This window comes from Fundulus heteroclitus, chromosome 19, assembly GCF_011125445.2.
Source record: "Fundulus heteroclitus isolate FHET01 chromosome 19, MU-UCD_Fhet_4.1, whole genome shotgun sequence".
Lineage (NCBI taxonomy): Eukaryota > Metazoa > Chordata > Actinopteri > Cyprinodontiformes > Fundulidae > Fundulus > Fundulus heteroclitus.
Genome location: NC_046379.1, coordinates 31,444,593 through 31,464,296, shown reverse-complemented (window position 1 = coordinate 31,464,296; position 19,704 = coordinate 31,444,593). Strand labels below are relative to the sequence as shown.

At 40.5% G+C, this 19,704-nt stretch overlaps 1 protein-coding gene across 1 annotated transcript; it reads left to right on the top strand.

Moving 5' to 3' along the window:
* Nucleotides 1-767: 767 nt before the first annotated feature.
* Nucleotides 768-19,374, top strand: snx6 (sorting nexin 6). Its single transcript, XM_036150555.1, has 14 exons — nt 768-847; nt 996-1,046; nt 3,826-3,930; nt 4,031-4,141; nt 7,087-7,208; nt 7,287-7,410; nt 8,589-8,684; nt 8,775-8,880; nt 9,238-9,313; nt 11,297-11,336; nt 13,985-14,071; nt 14,153-14,312; nt 16,243-16,328; nt 17,663-19,374. Exons 1-14 carry the CDS (start codon nt 842-844, stop codon nt 17,714-17,716), a joined length of 1,224 nt encoding a protein of 407 aa, XP_036006448.1. The 5' UTR covers nt 768-841; the 3' UTR covers nt 17,717-19,374.
* The last annotated feature ends 330 nt before the right edge of the window (nt 19,375-19,704 follow it).

Sequence of the window (19,704 nt, the reverse complement as noted above, 5' to 3'; positions counted from 1 at the left end):
TTTCATTTTCTGTAAATAAGTAGAAATGTTTTGGTCAATAATGCTTTGTCATTAAAAGAGTTGAACACACTGTTCCATGCTTTATTGAAACTAATACCTTGGAAATTGCTTATATTCTCTGTGGAACTGGATGTCTTCCTGGGATGTGAAATCACTATATATGTTTCCCAGGCAGCATCACCAAAAGATGGTTGTAATTAGCAGAGTGATCATAATCTCCAGTGGAACTGCCATTGAAGCCGTTTTAAACACAATTACAAGTATTGTGGGGGAAAAAACTCCGATCCTGTGACAGGACTATAGGTGGTTTGCTTGTCTGGAGTGAGGTTTGACTAGGCAGAATGAAAACGTGAGTAAAACAGGAAAAACTTGAGTCGCTCTCCAAGAGTGAGAGTTTCCGCTCAGCTTTTACGTTTTTATTGAAATATCAGTAATGAGCTATCCAACGTTGGGATCCCAACCAGTGATGAAAAGAATAAAAATAATAATAATAATAATAAAAAACCGAATATCAACGTAAGCCTATTTATGTGAAAAAAATATTCCACAGTAGAGTTGGCTATTATTTAATAATTATTATTAATTACTTGAAATAATTAATAAATAAGCTGCTTGAAAATGTCGTTAAGGCCCTCTTCAAACTCCTTCATTAAATCGGGCTTCTGGTCTTAAAATAATAAAATCAAAAAGCAATCTTTTGTGTAAGTTATAGCGTTTAAGATGTCACTTTTCCTCTTTTAAAAAAATAACCGACTCGTACGCTTAACGTTTCCATGATTGTTTTTCCTCTCACGAGATTTGCCAAAGTGTGTCCACTTCCTGGCACTAGCCGCTCGCAGCCATGATGGTGGGTTTCTCCTTCCCCTCGCCCTCTCTCTGCTTTTCGGGTTGTTCTTCAGCCTCGCGGTGGCCCACGCCGTGACACCAACTCGCAGTGATTACTTTCAGCTCGGGCTGCGGTTAAAATAACAGTGTGTTTGTTTGTGTCTCTGCAGCAGGAAGGGCTGGACGACGGACCCGACTTCCTCTCCGAGGAGGACCGGGGAGTGAGTGCCCTCCTTCTGCCTGTCTGTCTTTGTACCTGTGCATCTGTTCACCTGCCCAACCATGCGAGCCTTTGTGCCCCTTTGCTAGCGGGGGTTATTTGTTCAGTCCAGCTGAATCACGGAGTTTTAACCAATGCATTTTTAGCTTGGCTAGCCGTCCCGGCTAACGTTAGCTTCAGGCTAACTGGTCTGTCAGTGGTGGTCAGACTGGTAACCGCTGCCGAGTCAAAATAAACACATGGGGGCTGGCGGGCCTCTCGCCTTGCATGCTAGCACAGCTAAAGAGAAAACTAAATATCTCCACGGTGTTCAGCCCTTTCCCCTTTAGTTGGAGCTGACAATCCGTTTGTGCAGTCCTGCTTCGCAATCGGGCTGTCACATGACTCGACTTGACACACCTCTCCTCTTTGTGTCTTGTTACCTAAAAGAACACGGTAATATGCTGCCGCGGTTTGCGCTTTCACGTCAAACACGGTTGTAGATTTACATCAGGAATGTTGACTCCCGTGGGAACGGAAGTAGATCTACGTACGTGGGGTTGGCCGCTGTCCTGTCTGAGCCTTCTCTGCAGTGTTGTTGTTAGTGAGACCCAAAACCAAAGGAAAATGCTTGATTTTCAACAATACAACACGTTGCATTTGTTTAAATCAACTATTCTTTAAAAAGTGTAAGATTTTGTTACAATAACTGTGAATTAATTGACTTATATTAGTGTTCATAGTCCTTTTGATTAGACTAGAAAGTCAAGTTGATTACTGTTGTTGGGCAACAAGAGGTTTGGTTCGGCTATGAATAACAGTAGGTGGCCAAGGCAATTTAAAACAAAGTTAATCATTAACCATCAATAACCAAGTTGGGGTACCACCTGATTATCAGGAATCAATAATCAAACGTCTGTCTGGTCTGTCTTTCAAATAGCAACTACAGCATTAATACTTCTCTACAAAATACAAGAATTTATTAACAAAATACAACATCCAGTTAAATTTCTTTAGTCAAACTCTTTAACAAAGCTTGTAACCTCCAACTAAACTAAGTAAATGTGAAACAAAGACAGAAGGCCCATAAACTATGGGGGTAATAAAAGACAACACGTGAGATTAAGCTGAAACATCAATCAGCAGTACATTACAGTGATATCAGTGAACATGTGTCTGAACCTCTTTTTTTTCTCCCCCTGACAGATACTTATAATTTACATTTCTCGTTTGTTTTCTTGTTTTTATTTGGAGCCTTACAACAAAATATCAGTCAAATGTTCACTGTGAATGTGTAGTCGGATGACAATATAAGGTCAGTCTATGTGCTGATGAATTGGGAGTACGCCTAATTAGCTTTGAAAGCTACCAGAGAACAACAGTTGCTAGGTGGTGCTCAAACAACCAGCTCACAATGCAAAGGAGAAGGGAAAATACATTACTGTAATAAAATAATAAAATCGCTTGCTGAATTAGAAATACATAACATTTTGGGCAATTGATGCTAAATGTAATGTTAACTGGCTATCTGAGTGACTGAACTGGGTGTAGGACTACCAAGGTGGTGGCCTGCTACGGCCGATAGCGAGCTGTGTGTTTAACACAGCAGTGCTAATGGTGGCTACCGTCTCAGATTAGGCCGAGCTTTTAGCAGCTTGGTTAATGGAGACACAATTTAGCACACTTATACGGACTATGCGGGTGTATCTTATGTCTGTTGTTGAGACGAGAGGAAACCAAAACGGAGCAAGCTAACGTTACCGGACCATCTGCGTTTAAACATTGAAATAAAGTTTGTTGCAACTTTAAAGCAATTCTCAAAACAAGTTTTGCAGCATTAGGTTCAGCGACCTAGTTCACTCCAACATTTAGGCGTCAGAAGGAAAGCAAGTGACCCTTAAATAAACAGTGAATTAGTTTTATCCTGAACCAGCCCAGCCCTCTTACTGTGAAGCGTTCTGATGAACAGGAGGGCACGTTGAGGTCAGCAGGTCTGAACAGAAGAACAGAGAAGAAGAGGCGACCACTCTGGGTCTGGCTCAGTGTCAGGCGCGTGGAGCTGTGCTTTTAAACCCCTTCTTCAGGGCTGTGGAAGGAAAACCGCTGTGTAATTAGACGACCTAGCTTCTTGGAGAATCTTCGGGTCAGATTGTTCTTGTTTTTTTTTTTGCAGGCGCTCAGGCGGTTTCAGGAAGTAAAGCATTATTTTTGGCCAGGTTACAGTAACTGAATACACAGATGGCAGATGGTGCTTTACTCTGGATCCCAGGTGTCTATCTTTTTCTTGGCCGGCAAGATCACAGTGTTCGTGCGTCTTTCCTCACCAGGGCGGCCTGTGGAGAGCTGCAGGTAGAGGAAAAGAAATGCTGCTGTGAGGAGAGTTTTATAGCTCTATGACATCACAGGATTCCAGCTACGAGGAGCTGCTTCCTCCTGGGAACTTTGCATGAGCATGGGTTGATGCCGGGCATTCTGGGAGCTTTGCTGTCTGTGTGCAGCTCAGTCGTTCTTCATCCAGGGGTGGGCCCAACACGACCAAATATTTGCACTATTAAAATTAGCAGCAGAGAATTCTCTGCCTGGAAAACATGTTTCTGCTTAGAATGTTTTTTTTTCCTATTTAAGTAATCCACTTAAATCCTGAAAAGGCAAAAGATGGCAGGTTGGTTTAATAATAGCCCCAGCAGGCATAGATGTCCAGTTTGATGCAGGGGGATCATAGAACTTTGCATTTCAGCCTCCTTTGTGTTGATCTCTGCAAGTGGTGGATTGTTTGGTATATGCTTTGTGTTGTCCTGTAGCCGCGAGCGGTCAATGTGGATCTGGAGATGGACGCTACACTACAGGTGGACATCTCTGACGCTCTGAGTGAGAGGGACAAGGTGAAGTTCACTGTCCACACCAAGGTGAGACACGCTTCAGTTTATCCACGCTCATCATCACTTCCCTACAGTGGTCCCTTGGTCCTGTCTGGAGGTTGAAGTCGTATGCTTCATGTTTCCACAGAGTACGCTCCCCAACTTTAAACAGAATGAGTTCTCTGTGGTCCGACAACATGAAGAGTTCATCTGGCTGCATGACTCGTTCGTCGAAAACGAAGAGTACGCAGGATACATCGTAAGAACCACAAACATTCAAACTAAGGCGCTGGCTTTGTTCAAGAAGTGAATTTATTGTCCTTTATCCTGACTGAAAGAGCCAGTTGAGTGAAATTGGTCATGTGAGCGGTTTTAGCATTCTTGCATTAATTATTGAGCGGTTTTCCAGCTTCTGGGGGTTTGCTTATATTCTGTTTCTGAAGTGTCAGTGTCCTTGTGTTCTACAAGGTTCTACTCAGTTTGGCACATTTAATACAGATATTCTATTAAATACATGAAAACAGTCTGCACAGGGTTGTTTTACTCTATTGTCTGTGGTGAAAAACATAAGACATTTATTTCATTTTAAAAAGTGTTTGTTTTTAAGCAGTCTGCTAAGAACTGTCTAACATTGATAAAACTTTCCTGTTTAACTTCATTTTTTTCTATACATAAAAAAAAAAAAAAAATCTCATCAAGAATATAATCCGGTAGATTGAAGTCTTTATGGATGATGGATGTGTCTGTTCGGCATGACCAGATGTTTAGTTTTGTGGCTTTGGGATATTTTTTTTATTCTACCTTTTATATCATTAAATCTACAAGGACCATTTATATGAATTCAAAAGTTAAAGAGAACGCATGTTCGCCTGAAACATGCATACGTCACTTTCCACACAAAAGTTGGGATATGTAAGAAAATGTGTGGTCCTCACGGCAGCTCTGACCCAGGCGTACGCTCATTTTGGAGACGGGGGGGGGGGGGGGGGGGGGGGGAATTGGTGACCCAGATGGTGAAGTGGTGAATTGTAGCCAAACTGCATGACGATTCCTCTCAGACGTCCAATTTCACTCCATATCAGGCTTTAATCATAGATCGACTTCATCATAAACATTCAAATCTCCAGTGTTATTCATGCTTGCACTGATGGCTACAGCACAACTACACATAAGCATCCTTCAAAGAATGCACATAAGCCGTCAGAAATCTGAAATAAAAGTCAGCATAACATTTTATCTGGGTTTTCTATCATCACATTCCTCTCCCTGATGATCACCAGGCTGACATGTTCCACAGATTAAGAGATTAATGTAAAAATGTGTGCGGCAATTACTGTAACTGCCGTAAACAGTCAAATACGCTCATGCTTAATGCTGGAAGACTTTGCAAGTATTAGAAGGAGACATGGTTTCAGGAATCAATATTTCCTTGCCAAGGATGATGACTGGCCACGATGGCGCTTTAGACTCCGAGCATTGCTATAACCTAAAAAGTGGCTACACCTCCCTCCCAGGTGCTCAAAGGCTGCTCTCCAACCCCACAGCGCAGGAGGCGTGCATTTTTTTTGGGGGGGGGTGTCTTTATCATCGTAGGCAGTGTTTCCCGCAGGAATTTGCTTATGCGAGGCGGATCGACTCGCGGACCGGGGGGGGGTTGTACGACATGTTTTCCGCGGACAGACTCGCGGAGCGGGGGGTATCCATGTGTTTTTTCCCTGCCATTCACGCACGCGCGAAAGCAGCAACAACAACAAATCGCGTGTTAACGTCACTTTTTTTTTTTTTTTTTTTTTTTTTTTTTTGGAATGTTGGCGTGGCGGAACGTTCAGTTACAGCTGTGATCTATAAAGGGAAATTGTGTGCTGCTGTGCGTGCGCATGGTTTTACAAATCCGATTACAATTTTAGTGTATGTCGCTCTTTATTTGGGCATACGTACACTTTTAGTATGGATTCCATGTAATGTTTTATAAATGAGCCCCCAGGTCTCTGTTGTCAACACCAGAGATTTCAAAGTAAACACTCCCCCTTCTTTCTATGCATGACAGATCAACAACCCTTTGTTAATCAGTGTCTCTGAGGAAGTCTGACCCCCAGCATGTAACCTGCTGTGCACATATGACATGCTGGTCTCTAATGTCACAGGGTTTTACAGACACAGATAAAGGCCCAGTTCCACTGGCCCGCCTGTGTTGGCCAGTCCGGCTCGGCTCCTCACCACTTGGATTATTTTCACCCGTTTTAGTGATTCCACCGGCCTAGGAAGGCCTGGAAGAGGGAAATGCCTCCTGGGCGTCACTTTAGCCCCCCAATTACAATTAAATTAAATATAAATGAACATTATTTCAGCAATTCTAAATTTCAGTGTAAGTGTACCGTACTTGATATTTCTCATTCTTATTTATATTGACACTTGTCATATTTTGGAACAGGAAGATTATTCTGTTTACAAGCAAAACTTCCATAAACGGTAATAAATCACAGTAAAACATTAACACTAAGTAGTTAAAAGAAATGTTAAAATCATTAGAAAAACGATTAAATTTAGCAGAAAAACCAGTAATTAATTACCTTAACGACTGCTATTACACTTGAATGTCTTGAGCATCAGTGTTAGGCCGGAGACGTTACTCCAGGTTTAGCTTTTGGTTTATTTGCTCATTGGTAAGCAAAACTACAGTACTAAGTAGATTTATGGCAGATGAATAATCTGATTGGTGAAAGCGGAACGTTATGCACCCAGCGAGTGATTTGGTAATGTTTCTTTGGCCTTTCAGGGATTCCTGTTTTAGTATTGGACCGGTGGTGGTTCCAGACCAATGATTGGCTGGGCTACTTTTGCAATATGTTGGACTATTTCTAGTCTTTGGTGGAGCAGTGATACAAGGCTCAACATACACACTTAAAGAACTCGTGTTTATTGAGTTATTGCAGTTAATAAATGTAGTTACATATGTTGTATGTTTTTGCTTCTATAATTTTTCACCCTAAAAGTTTAACATGATCAGATCAACATATTTTATCCAGTCCTGGTTCTCTTTATAGAAAATGTTTTATTGGTGTGGGAGTCATTTTGCTAACACAAATATGACCTAAATATAGTTGTATAACACCGGAGGACAGTTCACTGACACAAAGAACACCCAGTTTCACTAAATGTATTAAAAGCAGAACTATTTATCAGTCTCTCTCTCTTGTGTCTTAGATCCCCCCAGCCCCTCCCAGACCTGACTTTGATGCATCCAGAGAGAAGCTGCAGAAACTGGGGGAAGGAGAAGGGTCCATGACCAAGGAGGAGTTTACCAAGATGAAACAGGAGCTGGAGGCGTAAGTCAGACACCTTCTCTGCAGGCTGTAATCTGACATGTAGAAGAACACATCTGACTGTGGCGTGTTTTCATTCAGAGAGTACCTGGCCATCTTTAAGAAGACTGTTGCCATGCATGAGGTCTTCCTTTGCCGTGTGGCTGCTCACCCCATCCTCAGGAAGGACCTGAACTTCCACGTCTTCTTGGAATACAACCAGGATGTGAGTGTCTGGCACAGATAATCCTAACGACAGCTTTACTCATCAGTAAGCCTCGTGTAAGGAGGTTTATACTCAGCTCAGAGTAATCAGTCATTGGCTAAACTAAAAGGATTTAAATAATACCTCTTTAAATGTTTAATTATTATATAGATAATAAAAAATTGGCAAAATGGCAAACAAAGCAAAGCCAAATGATCACAAAATTGTTATTAGAGTTATGGCTGGATTCAAATCTCTGATTTTATAAAGCTTGTTTCTTGTCATAGTGTTTAAAGCTGATTCCAACTCCTTGAGAGCTGTAGTCAACAGCGTTCAAATGATTTCTTCTTACCTTCCTCTGTGATTTATCATTAAAAATTTATAATAGGGTGACCACTCACAGAGGTGACTCACCACTGCTGTGTGAGAGGAGTCTCTGTAAAACAGGGTTTACTCATTTGAAGATAAAATAATTTGAAGTTAACATTTTAAACGGTCTTTGGCACCTTATTGGTGTTTAGAATAATTAAAGGTATACTAAGTAACATTTTCACCTTATATCCTCTTCTAAGTCCCTGTGATAGTAACCCAAGTGTTTATGAGTCGATTGAGGGGTCTATCATCACCCCCTAGTGTCTCTGGCAGAAAAAACACTCTTGCAAGTTTCCATGCCTCCGACCCGGAGAACCTTTTGGATGATTTATATATCAGTGTACATGTAGAGATGGTTTATGCGTAGACTAGATGTGTATGTGCCTTTGCCCATTCCACAAAATATTCTGGATCCTTGGATGAGTTGATGATCCGTGCAGATGGCATATTTAAAATGAGCGAACCTGCAGTAGTAAGAAACGGCTGTGGTCCTGTGGGTCTTTTATTAAAACAACACTAGCAGGCTGAAAAATCTGAACTTTTCCCCAGACCTTGCAGAAAACCTTCTTCAGTTCTATCCAGAACATCTTATTAATAGGTGAGAAGCAGAGAGAGCACATGGTTAATAAAGACAGTGAAGACCCTCCTCCAAAGTCATTGTTTTTATATGTTCCCCCCTTTTGGTGCTTTGTTGGCATCAGCGTGTTCACTCGTATAAGGAGGAACAATTTGTAAAAACTGAAATAGGACAAATCAAGAATAGCTGAAGAAATCACTGCCTATACAGTGTTTAATGTGTATGATCAGCGATCTATTGTCTCTGACAGCTGAGTGTCCGGGGAAAGAACAAGAAGGAGAAACTGGAGGATTTCTTTAAGAATGTTGTGAAGTCGGCTGATGGTGTTCTAGTGGCTGGAGTCAAGGTAAAAAAGCACACAAAGCAGAACTTGTACTTCCTGGCTGCCTTCTATGATCTCAAATGTTTTATTTTTATTTCTTCTGTTTCTCTTTAGGATGTGGATGATTTCTTTGAGCATGAAAAGACATTTCTATTAGAATATCACAACAGAGTCAAAGACGCGTCGGCCAAATGTGACAGAATGATCCGCTCGCATAAAAGTAAGGTTGAAGCATTTTTTCATTTCTAAGCTTTATAGATGTTAATGAATGGTTCACGATTACATATCACCCTTTTGACCTCACCTGGGTTCTGGTGATTCCTTAGTGCTTCACTGTCACTGATAAACTGATGCAGAGCTCTTTCTTCTCCTCTAAGCCCTTTCCAGTGCTTAACTGGTGCTAGTGCTTAGTAAGCCCGGCTTCTTCATGTTTCCACTGAGACGAACCTGGAAGCTAACCCGAGCTAAAACTAACATGGTTATATTAAAGCATTTTTTTAGAAGGGATACTAGTATAAGTAATATTTGGTCTGTATATACTAGAAATGCTGTCTGATTAGTATTTCTACTTGTTTAGATGCTGCTGACGACATGAACAGAATCGCCTCATCTCTGTACACATTAGGAACACAGGACTCCACAGACCTCTGCAAGTATGGACAAAACTCATTTTGAAAAAGGATCAAAAAGCCCATTCAATTATCTGCCAGGGTTTTTGTATTCAGTTTACAATATACAACAAGTATGCTAAAGAAATAGAACTTTTCTGAGAAGCTTTTTATTGTTCCTTAAAGGTGCATTGCACAAGTCTAAAGGTTAAATATTACTTATTGTCTGTCCCATACCTGCCCTTACAATTGTCCAGTGTGTAAAATGAGTTAGGTCTAGTCCACACGTAGCAGGGTGTTTAAAAACCGAATATCACCCCTCCACTGTTTTCAAAAATGATACCATACACACGGGAGTTTTTTTTAGAAAAGTTTTCATCCACACCACCCCACAGAATATAAAGTTAATAAAACTCAAGACAATGTCGATTGGGAATTGTGGCGATGAACGGCATTATGCCTCCAGCTGATCTCCAAGCGCTCTTTCTCCTCTGCCCTTCACTGTATTGAAGCAGTTGGGTTTGTAAATAAATACAAACAAAAAGTGTCTGAAGCGATGTAAAAACCAGCACCTCTCTGATGAAATTCGTTTTTAACTCCACTGTATGGCCAAGTGTATAAATAATGGCCACACGTGTGACGCGGCGCAGCAATATTCGTTGCAGAGCGTGATGCGCAGGACATTAATATCAGTTTCTTCACGTATAAATCTCCACTTTGGCTGGAGTTTTTAGGATCATTCATTTTAAGGAATGTATAACGCCTTTATGTGTGGCTGAAAGGCACACCGCGTATAAATGTCTTGTTTTTCCCAGCTATCCTGGTGCGTGTGGACTAGGCCTTATCCTCTATTTGCTGAAGCTGTCTCTATAGGCTCCATTAGTTCATGAGAGAGTGATTTGTGCCAAATTCTCAGTGTGCACGCACACAACATTGGTGTAATTTCAACTCTGAAACTTGCGCTATGCTCCTTTTAAGATAAATGCTTTTGACAACATGCCCTGTTAAGTCAAACAGCCATTTCTCCAGTTGTACACTTAGTATTTTTGTTCTACATTTTCTTCCTCCTGTGGCTTGAAGAGCCTGGAGAAAACAAAAACATGTAATCCTTTAAAGGGGACCTATTATGCTTTCTTTTAAACATTTAAGATAGGTTTATGGGCAATACAAACAGTTTCATTACATTTTTTGCACACAATCATTCTCGGATAATGAAATTTCACCTCCCCAGATTCACCTATTTTGAGCTCATTTCAGGATGAGCTGTTTTTAATGTAGTTGGCCACACCCCCAACCCATTGGTTAAACTCGTACTTTATACACATGAAAACAGCTGCAAACAGATGCACAGTGGTACAACAGTACATCTTTGACCCTGAGTCAGACCCAAAAGATGAAGAAGTGGAGCCTCCTGCACTGCTGTAGCAAGCAGATTATAAATGGTACGCTTCTAAATGGACACAGGGCTATCAGTAGCCTAGTGTTAGCGTTAGTTTGAAATGACAAATCATTTTCATGGCCAGCAGCCGCTGTACAGAGCATACAGCTGTAAAACCAGCTGATGAAGTGGGCGGAGCTCTGCTTGGGTTGCTAGGTGACGAGCTGGGCTTGGCTGGGGTTGCTAAGTGATGGGCAGTGCCCGCTGATTGGGGTTGAGTAATCGGGAGGTTTTTGAAACGATTTGTTTTCCAGATTCCAACATTTACTTATTGTGAAAAATAGCTTTTTTTAGCGCTTGGACTGTTTCCAGAAGCAGTAGAGAGCTGGATGGAAGTACGAAAAATGTGCAAAAAGGGAATTTTGTGCAATAGGTCCCTTTTTAAGTTAAGCGGTTTTAATGAAATCACAGACACACACATCCACATCTAGGTGATTCTTCAACATTTCTTGTCACTAAAGAAAAAAAATGGACATTTGGATGGAATGTGGAAGATTATCTTTATTCCACAATGAAATCATGCCTTGATTTACCTTCACATTTATATTCTTCATATCCCTCTGTTTTCTGTTTTTTTTCTTTTCTTTAAGGTTTTTCCTGAAGGTATCGGAACTGTTTGAGAAAACTAGAGTAAGTGTTTCCTCATGTCTTTTCATGTCTGACCAGGTTTAGATGTAGTGCTAACCTGTTTCTTTTCCTGTGGACAATTGGACAGGGTGAGATTTAGCAATGAACCCTCGCTGGTTATACTGAAAAATATTGAAGTCAAGTCAATTCAAGTAGGAGTTTCCAGTAGAACATGCCCTTGTTCCCCTGATTTTAGAAAATTTAGAATGTCCTAAGCATGGTGTTGGCATTGCTAGCTGATGACCAGAGTGACACCTAAGTTTCTATCTCCCTTTGATGGATCAGGAGACAGGGATGCTGTCTTGATGCCGATAATGAGGTGTATGGCCAGTCTGGCTGGAAGGACACGCAGTTCAGGTTTAGAGAGGTTTACTTGGAGAAGATTGGTGCTGAGACCGTTGAATGTCTCAATAGAATGAAACTCATTAACATTTGGAATCAGATCCGGTTTTGTTCACCTCATTACTTCGGTTGAATCGTGTGACAGTCTGCCTTGTAATACCATGTAAATCCAAACTAAACTAGCTAGATTTTTATTGACAGATTTGAGCTTTTGTATTAATGGTAACAAATATTTCTATATTTAACCCTCTGAGTGAGGTTCAGGTTTTCAAAAACTGGTAAGTTTTTGAGAAGAGTTTGAAACGGGTTAGACAAACGGGTTGTCCTAGCATTGCAATTGGCTGAGCTCTAAGTGGTGTTGTTAGAGACCTGAGACTGAGAGGAGAGGGCAGAGTAAATGACAGCAGATAGAGAATAAAAGAGTCAATACGGCAAAAGCACACACAATGTCTGTATCTTTGGCCTCGCCCCATCTATGGCATTGTGGGCCAAGTGGATATCCCTACTCTAGCCGAGATTTTGCATCTGCAGATGACCATAGACACACAGTGTTGCCAGATTTTTCAGGTTTCGCCCCAACTGGGCTTCTTTTAAACACAGGCTGGAAAAAAGTAACTTTATGTGGGTTGTTCAAATTTGTCTACTCTTCACAACATTTGGCAGGTTTGTAGGAAGTATTTTGTAAGGAATTTTAACAAAATAGCTATCTCTTTTGTGTGGCAGAAGTGTGCATTTAAATAAAATGTTTGCATTCATTTTATTGGTTAATCTATTTTGAAACTGACAAACGTGACATCAATTAATTGTCACTATGAAAGGGTGAAACGCTTCAAATAGGGATAAAACTTCAATTAATCAACTGCAAAATGTATGTAAAAGAGAATTGTTAGGTTGATTTATACTCTGAGACAGAAAATTTGATATTAAGTTGGATTTACAACTCATTGTTGGAGACTATTGATAACATTTTTGCGGTTGATTTGACATGATTGCCGTCTGCCTCCTGTTTGAGCTGATACAGGGAGGCTGATCTGGGGCTGCTGCTCTCTGTCTGCTCTGTCTGTCCTAAATTTGCCAATAACACATACAAAAATGGTAATTTGTTTCTAGTCACTTTTTTGAAGAAGAAAAAAGTCGCTAGATGGTTTGAAAAGTGCAACAGTGCTCTCTATGGAGGCAGAAGATGGAGGGAGCTGTTTTTTGGTTTTAAAGATGGAGCTGCTTTTATACCCCACAGCAACAGAGCTACTGTTATCACAGTCTCTGAATTATGTCACGGCCACCAAAAGTTATGTTAATTCTTAATTCAATGCAATCACCACCGTTTAACCCTAGGAGGGCCCACACTGACGATTTTAGACACAGAAGCAGAATTTCAACAAATATGCACTAATTTGTCATAATAATGACCAGAATATGTAGACAGTGCTATAAGACAACCATGTTAACAGTTTACTGGCAAAAAATTTTTGATTTGTGGTTGAGTTACCCTTTAAGGTGGAAAAAACAAGTTTTAAACAAATGATTGATCTGATCATAAAATGAGTAATGAGGGTCCAGTCTTAAACCATCGTTACATACCTGTGTGACTGCTGCATTTACCGTAGGATCTATGAATTAGAGTAGATTAGTAGGAACATTTTCCAGCAGGCATGTAATAAGATGGCTACATGTGGGAACTTCAGTCATTCTGTTCTCAGTGAGAGGGATAAATGAAGAAATCTATGCAGTAGGACTTCTGGTAGTGGCACTTTTATTTAAGGAAGATTCAGGTGGGGATAGTTCTGTAAACTGTTTGCTTATATCCATGACAAACCATGAACCAACCTTGATAGAAAAAATTACACTTCTGCTTTCTATATGCAGACACACTGTATCAGATCCGTGGATTTAGCGAGGCTCTCTCATTTTATTTTACACCTTCATTTTACACACACAGAAAACCATTACTTTTGTCTCCAAAGAGTGTTTGGTTCAAAAAGTTATCCATGCCACCTGATCGTACTAGGGGAGGAGGGAGAAGGCACAGAGCAGCTGCTGCAGCGGCAGCACTTCTCTGAACCAAACCGAAAGAACTCTCCTCTCAATGTGCAGTATCCAACCTATAAAAATAATTTCACTGCAGTCAAACATCACAGGTTTTGCACTATTAACGTCCTTCGTTCCCGCAATGGCTGAATGCAAAAGCATCAATCATCTGAAAACATGGTCAGCACAATATAGGGCACACACTAAGCTGTGTCAACCAGGAGAAAAATCATAAATACATTTACATAAATTGTTTGTGTGTCTTGGTTTTTGTCTTAAAGAAAATTGAAGCTCGAGTTGCCGCAGATGAAGACCTGAAGCTGGCTGACCTGCTTAAATACTACCTGAGGGAGTCACAGGCTGCAAAGGTCTCAACACACACTGACAGATACGTCAACAATAAGGAACTAGTTGAGTGAATATTGATTTGCACGTGTCACTTTGGACAGGACCTTTTGTACCGCAGGAGCCGGGCTCTGGTGGACTATGAGAACGCTAACAAAGCTCTGGATAAAGCAAGAGCCAAAAACAGAGATGTGTTGCAGGCCGAGACAAACCAGCAGCTTTGCTGCCACAAGTTTGAGAAGATCTCTGAGTCTGCCAAGCAAGGTCGGTCACTCTGTTTTGCTTTGGGATGTTTTACACTGATAGCCATTGAAAACCCTATCTAAGCTGCACTCCTATAACCCTTTCTTGCTATTTAGATTTCTTTGCAGCCATATTGCTATACAGATGGCATAAAAAGCTATGATGGAAGTCTACAGAATGAGATTAACTGAATATGGAAAATGAGAGTTGTTCAGCTGTAACTTTAAGCTGTGGAAATATTGGTGCTTTAAAAGAATGTATGGAAAGAACTTCCTTTAGTGTCATGAATTTAATTACTGGTAATCATTCCAAGTTGACTAACTCACCCAAATATATGTATTTCTTGATAAGATAACATGACCACAGGAGCTTCTGAGATGTTAAGGAAACATGCCACTGGTTTTAATACCCTTTATTTAGTACCAGATTGGGTCTTGGTATGAAAAACAGAATCTTAAATGACTCAAATCGATTTCAGGGACAGGGACAAGATGTTCCTTCTTATCTACCTACGGTCAATCCTCAACCTGTGCTGTTTGTATGCTTAAGGCCTTGACAAATTCTACATTTCATCAACCTGAGAGCCCACACAAGCTAATAAGCATGTTCATACTATTTATAGTTTAGCTGACCAATCTGTATGGCAAACAGTTTGTGCTTCATGCTTGCTCAGTATGAGGGATTGCTGCAAAGCCATGGACAATGCAGACGACTCTCCCTGTGGCTCTACGCTTCTCCAGGAGTGAATGCTGCTTGTCGGGACTTTGAAGCAATCAACTGGTTGCCTTATATAGGACATTTTTGACCAATCTGTATAATATGATTGAATTTGACTTTGTAAAGTTCCTCGAGATGACATGTTTCATGAATTGGCGCTATATAAATAAAATTGAATTGAATATTTATCCAGTATCCCCTGATATCAGCCATTATGTCCCTTTGTGTTGGTGTAGCGGGCTAAATATGCGTCTTTGATACATGGGACCCAGTTTGGAATCCCGGGTGCGTCAGGAAGGGCATCAGACATGAAAACTCTGTCATTCATTTTCTTTATCTGCTGTGTGTTTACTATCACCATTGACTATTAGTGTATTAGCGTCCTTGTCAGCGCAGTCACAAACCTGGACGACTGTACCAGAACGTACATGAACTGTACGAGGAGCAGGATATGATCCTTCCATTTGTGCCTTGGCTCCCCATACATTAGTCATTGTGATTGGGCCACCGTGTTTACCTTATTTACATATTGTTCTGAACTGCTGAATTATAAACTCCAAGAGCACAGGAATCTGCTCTGCTACATGCTGTGCCTGCTAGTGTTTTGACTCTGTCTGTGATCATGGACAAATATGGAGTTTTATCCATTGACTGTTATTTAATTGTCTTTGGCCTGACATGATAGAGCTGAAGTCCTGACACACTATTGTTGTGGGGCTTTAACTGCTGCACACATTAATAGTGGTGTGTGGTGCCTGTGTGATACAGGAATCTTTTGGAGTCCTAAACCGCTTTCTAACAAGTTTTCAGACTATGCAGCAGGCGGAGAGATTACTAGCAGAGCAGCATATTTATTGAACTTGAGAATTTTATGTAATCTCACTGTGCTACAAATAGGCCCGCAACTATTTCCTGCCTACTTTTACTGCTTTTTGGTTCTTTGCTATTTTTTTGTTACAGTATCTTTATTCTTGTATAGATGGGGAAAAAATATACATTTTCATTTATGAATTCAACAACGTTTTGTTTTACTTAGTTCAAAATATGGAAAGTTCTTCTTTCAGACAAGCATTTTTTTCTGAATGAAGAAACCTAAAAGCTTGAATCAGTAGTGAGTTCATACCAACCATCATCTCAGTTGTAATGGTTAATGAAACTGGTTAATAAGAAACGTGAACATGTTAAACTTGTTTTCTGTTCTAAAGTCTAATGATGCATCTTCTTGTGAACATAGAGCTCATAGATTTCAAGACGAGAAGAGTGGCAGCATTCAGGAAGAACCTGGTGGAGCTGGCAGAGCTGGAGCTCAAACATGCCAAGGTACTGATGTCACACGGGTCAGTGTTCAACGGTTGGGAGGGAGATTCTAAAGGCTGGGTTTTAGTCTTTGGTATACATTACAAAACCCATTTTGATCCATGGGATAAGGTAATTATTTGGCCTTTTTTGGGAATGCATTGCCTTGTTAGAACATGCATGTGTTTCACTCATCCGACCCCAACTGTTACATCTGAAAGAAAATTGGTTAGGATGGTTATGAATAACCCAGGAACAACCGCCAAGCAGTAACTACAGCAGGAGTCTGTTTGAGGCGTTCAGAGCTAAGAGCACTGTAGCAACTGTCTGCCATGGTGGGGACACTATTAAGCTGTGCGATTTTGCCACCAGTGGTACTGGAATAATGAAGGACTTCCTGCACATTTATCACCTTCACCTCAGAGCAGCTAGATGGTAAAAACTTTGACAGGATTGGCTGTTCCAACAAAACGGTAATGATCCCAAATATAAATTCCCACTGGTTGTGAAATGTACATTAAGCTTCTAGAAAAGTCCCAACATTAACCCAACTGATCCTTTTTGGACTGAGATTACAGCTGGGTTTGTGCCATCAAGCGCTACCATTTTTTCATTATTTATTGAGTTTTCTGCTTTTAAAAAGCTTCATAATAATTGTCTGCATGACAGAGCAGTGGTTAGCTCTGCTGCTATGCAGCACGAAGGCCTCTGCTTGGTCTCTTTCTGCATTGAGTGTTTTCTTCCCACGCATGTGTTGGTTCTCACCGGGTACTCCGGCTTCCTCCCAGTCTAAAAACACGACTGTTTGGTTAACTGTTCTCTCAGTTGGCCGTATGTATAAGTGTATGTATGCGTATTTGTCCTGTGCGTCTCTGTGTTGCCCTGTGATGGACTGGCAACCCGTCTAGGGTGTACCCTGTCACTCAACAAATGAACGCAGGTCCCCCAACCTTTCAGGGATAAGTGGGCATGGATGTATTGCACCAAATCAGATAAATCCAAACGCCGAGCCAACTGCCATAGTAATAGCCAAGGTTGAACTCTGATATTGAAAACAGATAATCCAAGTAAAACAAGTACATAAAGCAACATAACACACAGTTCAGTTTGTGGGAACAAAGAGTCCACCTGTCTCAGTCAGTAGTTACTCATCTGCTACAAAGTCCTCAGACTAAACACATTGGATTCAGCTCTTTGTCTTTAACCAGCATCTTCCCCAATTAGTGCTCTATTTTAGAAATTTTTCGTTTCTTATTTAGAACTCCTTCCCTCATCACTACACAGTGCCACATTAAACTGACTACTTGTCTGCATGCGTCTCTGACCGTTTTCTCTCCCTCTCTCTCTCTGACCTGTAGGGAAACCTCCAGCTACTGCAAAGCTGTGTTGGTGTCCTGAAAGGTAACACTTAACCGTCCGATCGCGCCTGCAGCCAGCTGGACACTATAAGGATGGAGCCTGTAATAATGGACAAACAACACTGAGAACTGCGGACCAGAGAGACAGCAGGGGGTCAAAAATGACACGAAGTCTGTTTTCTTCATCCGTTACCAAACACAGTCTTCACCAACCTCCTCAATCTTCCTCTCTCTCTAAAGCCACCCACGCTTGTCCTTCTGCTTCATCATCAGAACTTCAACACCGGCACTGGTCCTGTTGGCCAAATGCAAGCCCTGCAACACTTTTGCTGTGCTTTTGTTCTAGTCTAGCAGAATCATAAGTCAGTTTTGAGCTTCTATTTTTTCTTTTCTTCCCTTCAACATCCATCATTCGAAGGTCTTTATTATTATTATTATTACCCAGAAAAAAAATCTAGTTCATCTGGGCTCTGCAGTCTGGCTCTAGTACCGCTCTGTCAACTCTACCGGGACATTAATTAGTAGTTGTGCTGAGTTTTAGCACTGTTCTAAAAACTCTTTTAAATAGTCTAAATGAAATACATTCACCATATAATCTGAAGATAAATGCAATGGCTATGTGCTAATGTGTTAGATAATTAATCCACACTTGCTATAAAGCAACCTGAAGCAGTATATTAACATTTATAACCATCTCTCAGAAGTCGATGCTGAAAGCAGCATCTTGGTCTGAACTAACTGCTTCCTGTTTGTCTGGTAACCATCAACTTACTCAGTAACCCAACAGTCTCCAGGGGCTAAAGACGACGCGACAAGGTATTTTGTACTTAAAGAAATCACCACCAAACTCCATAAAAAAAAAAAAAAAAACATATCAAGAAATATAGCAAACATCATCTTAACCCTTTCTAGCTTCTCACACATACCCACTACACCTCTGACAGATTGTTCTCCTTACTGACGAGACAAATTGCAGTGGAAATAAATATGTTACATAATTGACCGTGGCTGAGGCAGGTTGTCCAGTTGCTCACTGATTGGTAACCAAATCAGCAAACAGACAAAACCACTTTAAAGCCGGAAGTTTTTTTTTTTTTTTTTTTTTTTTTACAGACAAGAGGTATGCTTGTTGCCCGTCCACATCTTCCTCCTCTGTTGTCATTATGGTGATGCTTGTACGTCTGAGAGCCGTTTAAATGTGTTACTGCTGGTGTGTGCAGATGGAAGCCAGCTCTTGGTTCCTGTTCTAGTTTAAATGTCATTTAAAAAGAAAACAATCAATAAAAAAAAAAAAGACGTGTACATGTTTGTATTAACTAATGAATGCTAATCGTCTGTTGCTTCGGTTTTCTCTGAGATGCTTTTGTTTTCCATTCCAGTCGATGGTGGAGCTGCAGTCTTTTTGCCTTAATGTCAGTCCTTCAGTTTGACTTTGTTTTTCAAAAAGAGAGAAAACTTCACTATAAATGTTTTCTTTTTGTATTTTTTTTTTCAATTTTACTGTATATGAATGTTTTTTCACTCTTATGTGACCAAAGCTTCCATTACCAATTAAAGATGAACGATTAAAAATGGAGGTGTGAGGAGACAGAAAAAAATTGAAATGAATGATTTTGAAATCCACAACATTTTACTTGTTAAATCTTCAGCAGGTCTGTAATCCACCCTGGTCATCCAGATTCAATAAAACTTTATGGACACTTTTCTTACAAGTGCTGTGTTTGAATGATTTTTCTAGTGCTAACAAAATATCCGTCTGATTTAGAAGAGAAATTTTCACTGCCATCAAATGTCTATTTTTTATCATGTGTACCATTATCAGGTCAAGATGGGTGAGTTTTTTTGTTTTGTTTTTTACACACAAAACACCCAGAGATTTGTAAAGCAAGACTTTGTTTTTTTCCTCAACCTTAGCTTGGATCCTCCATAATGATTCACATAGATTCATTCCAAATGATAGATTGTTTTTTTTTTTTTTAAACAATTCTGTTTATTAGGCGAATTGATTAGAAGCAGATCAATTCCTCACGAAGAGCTTTATT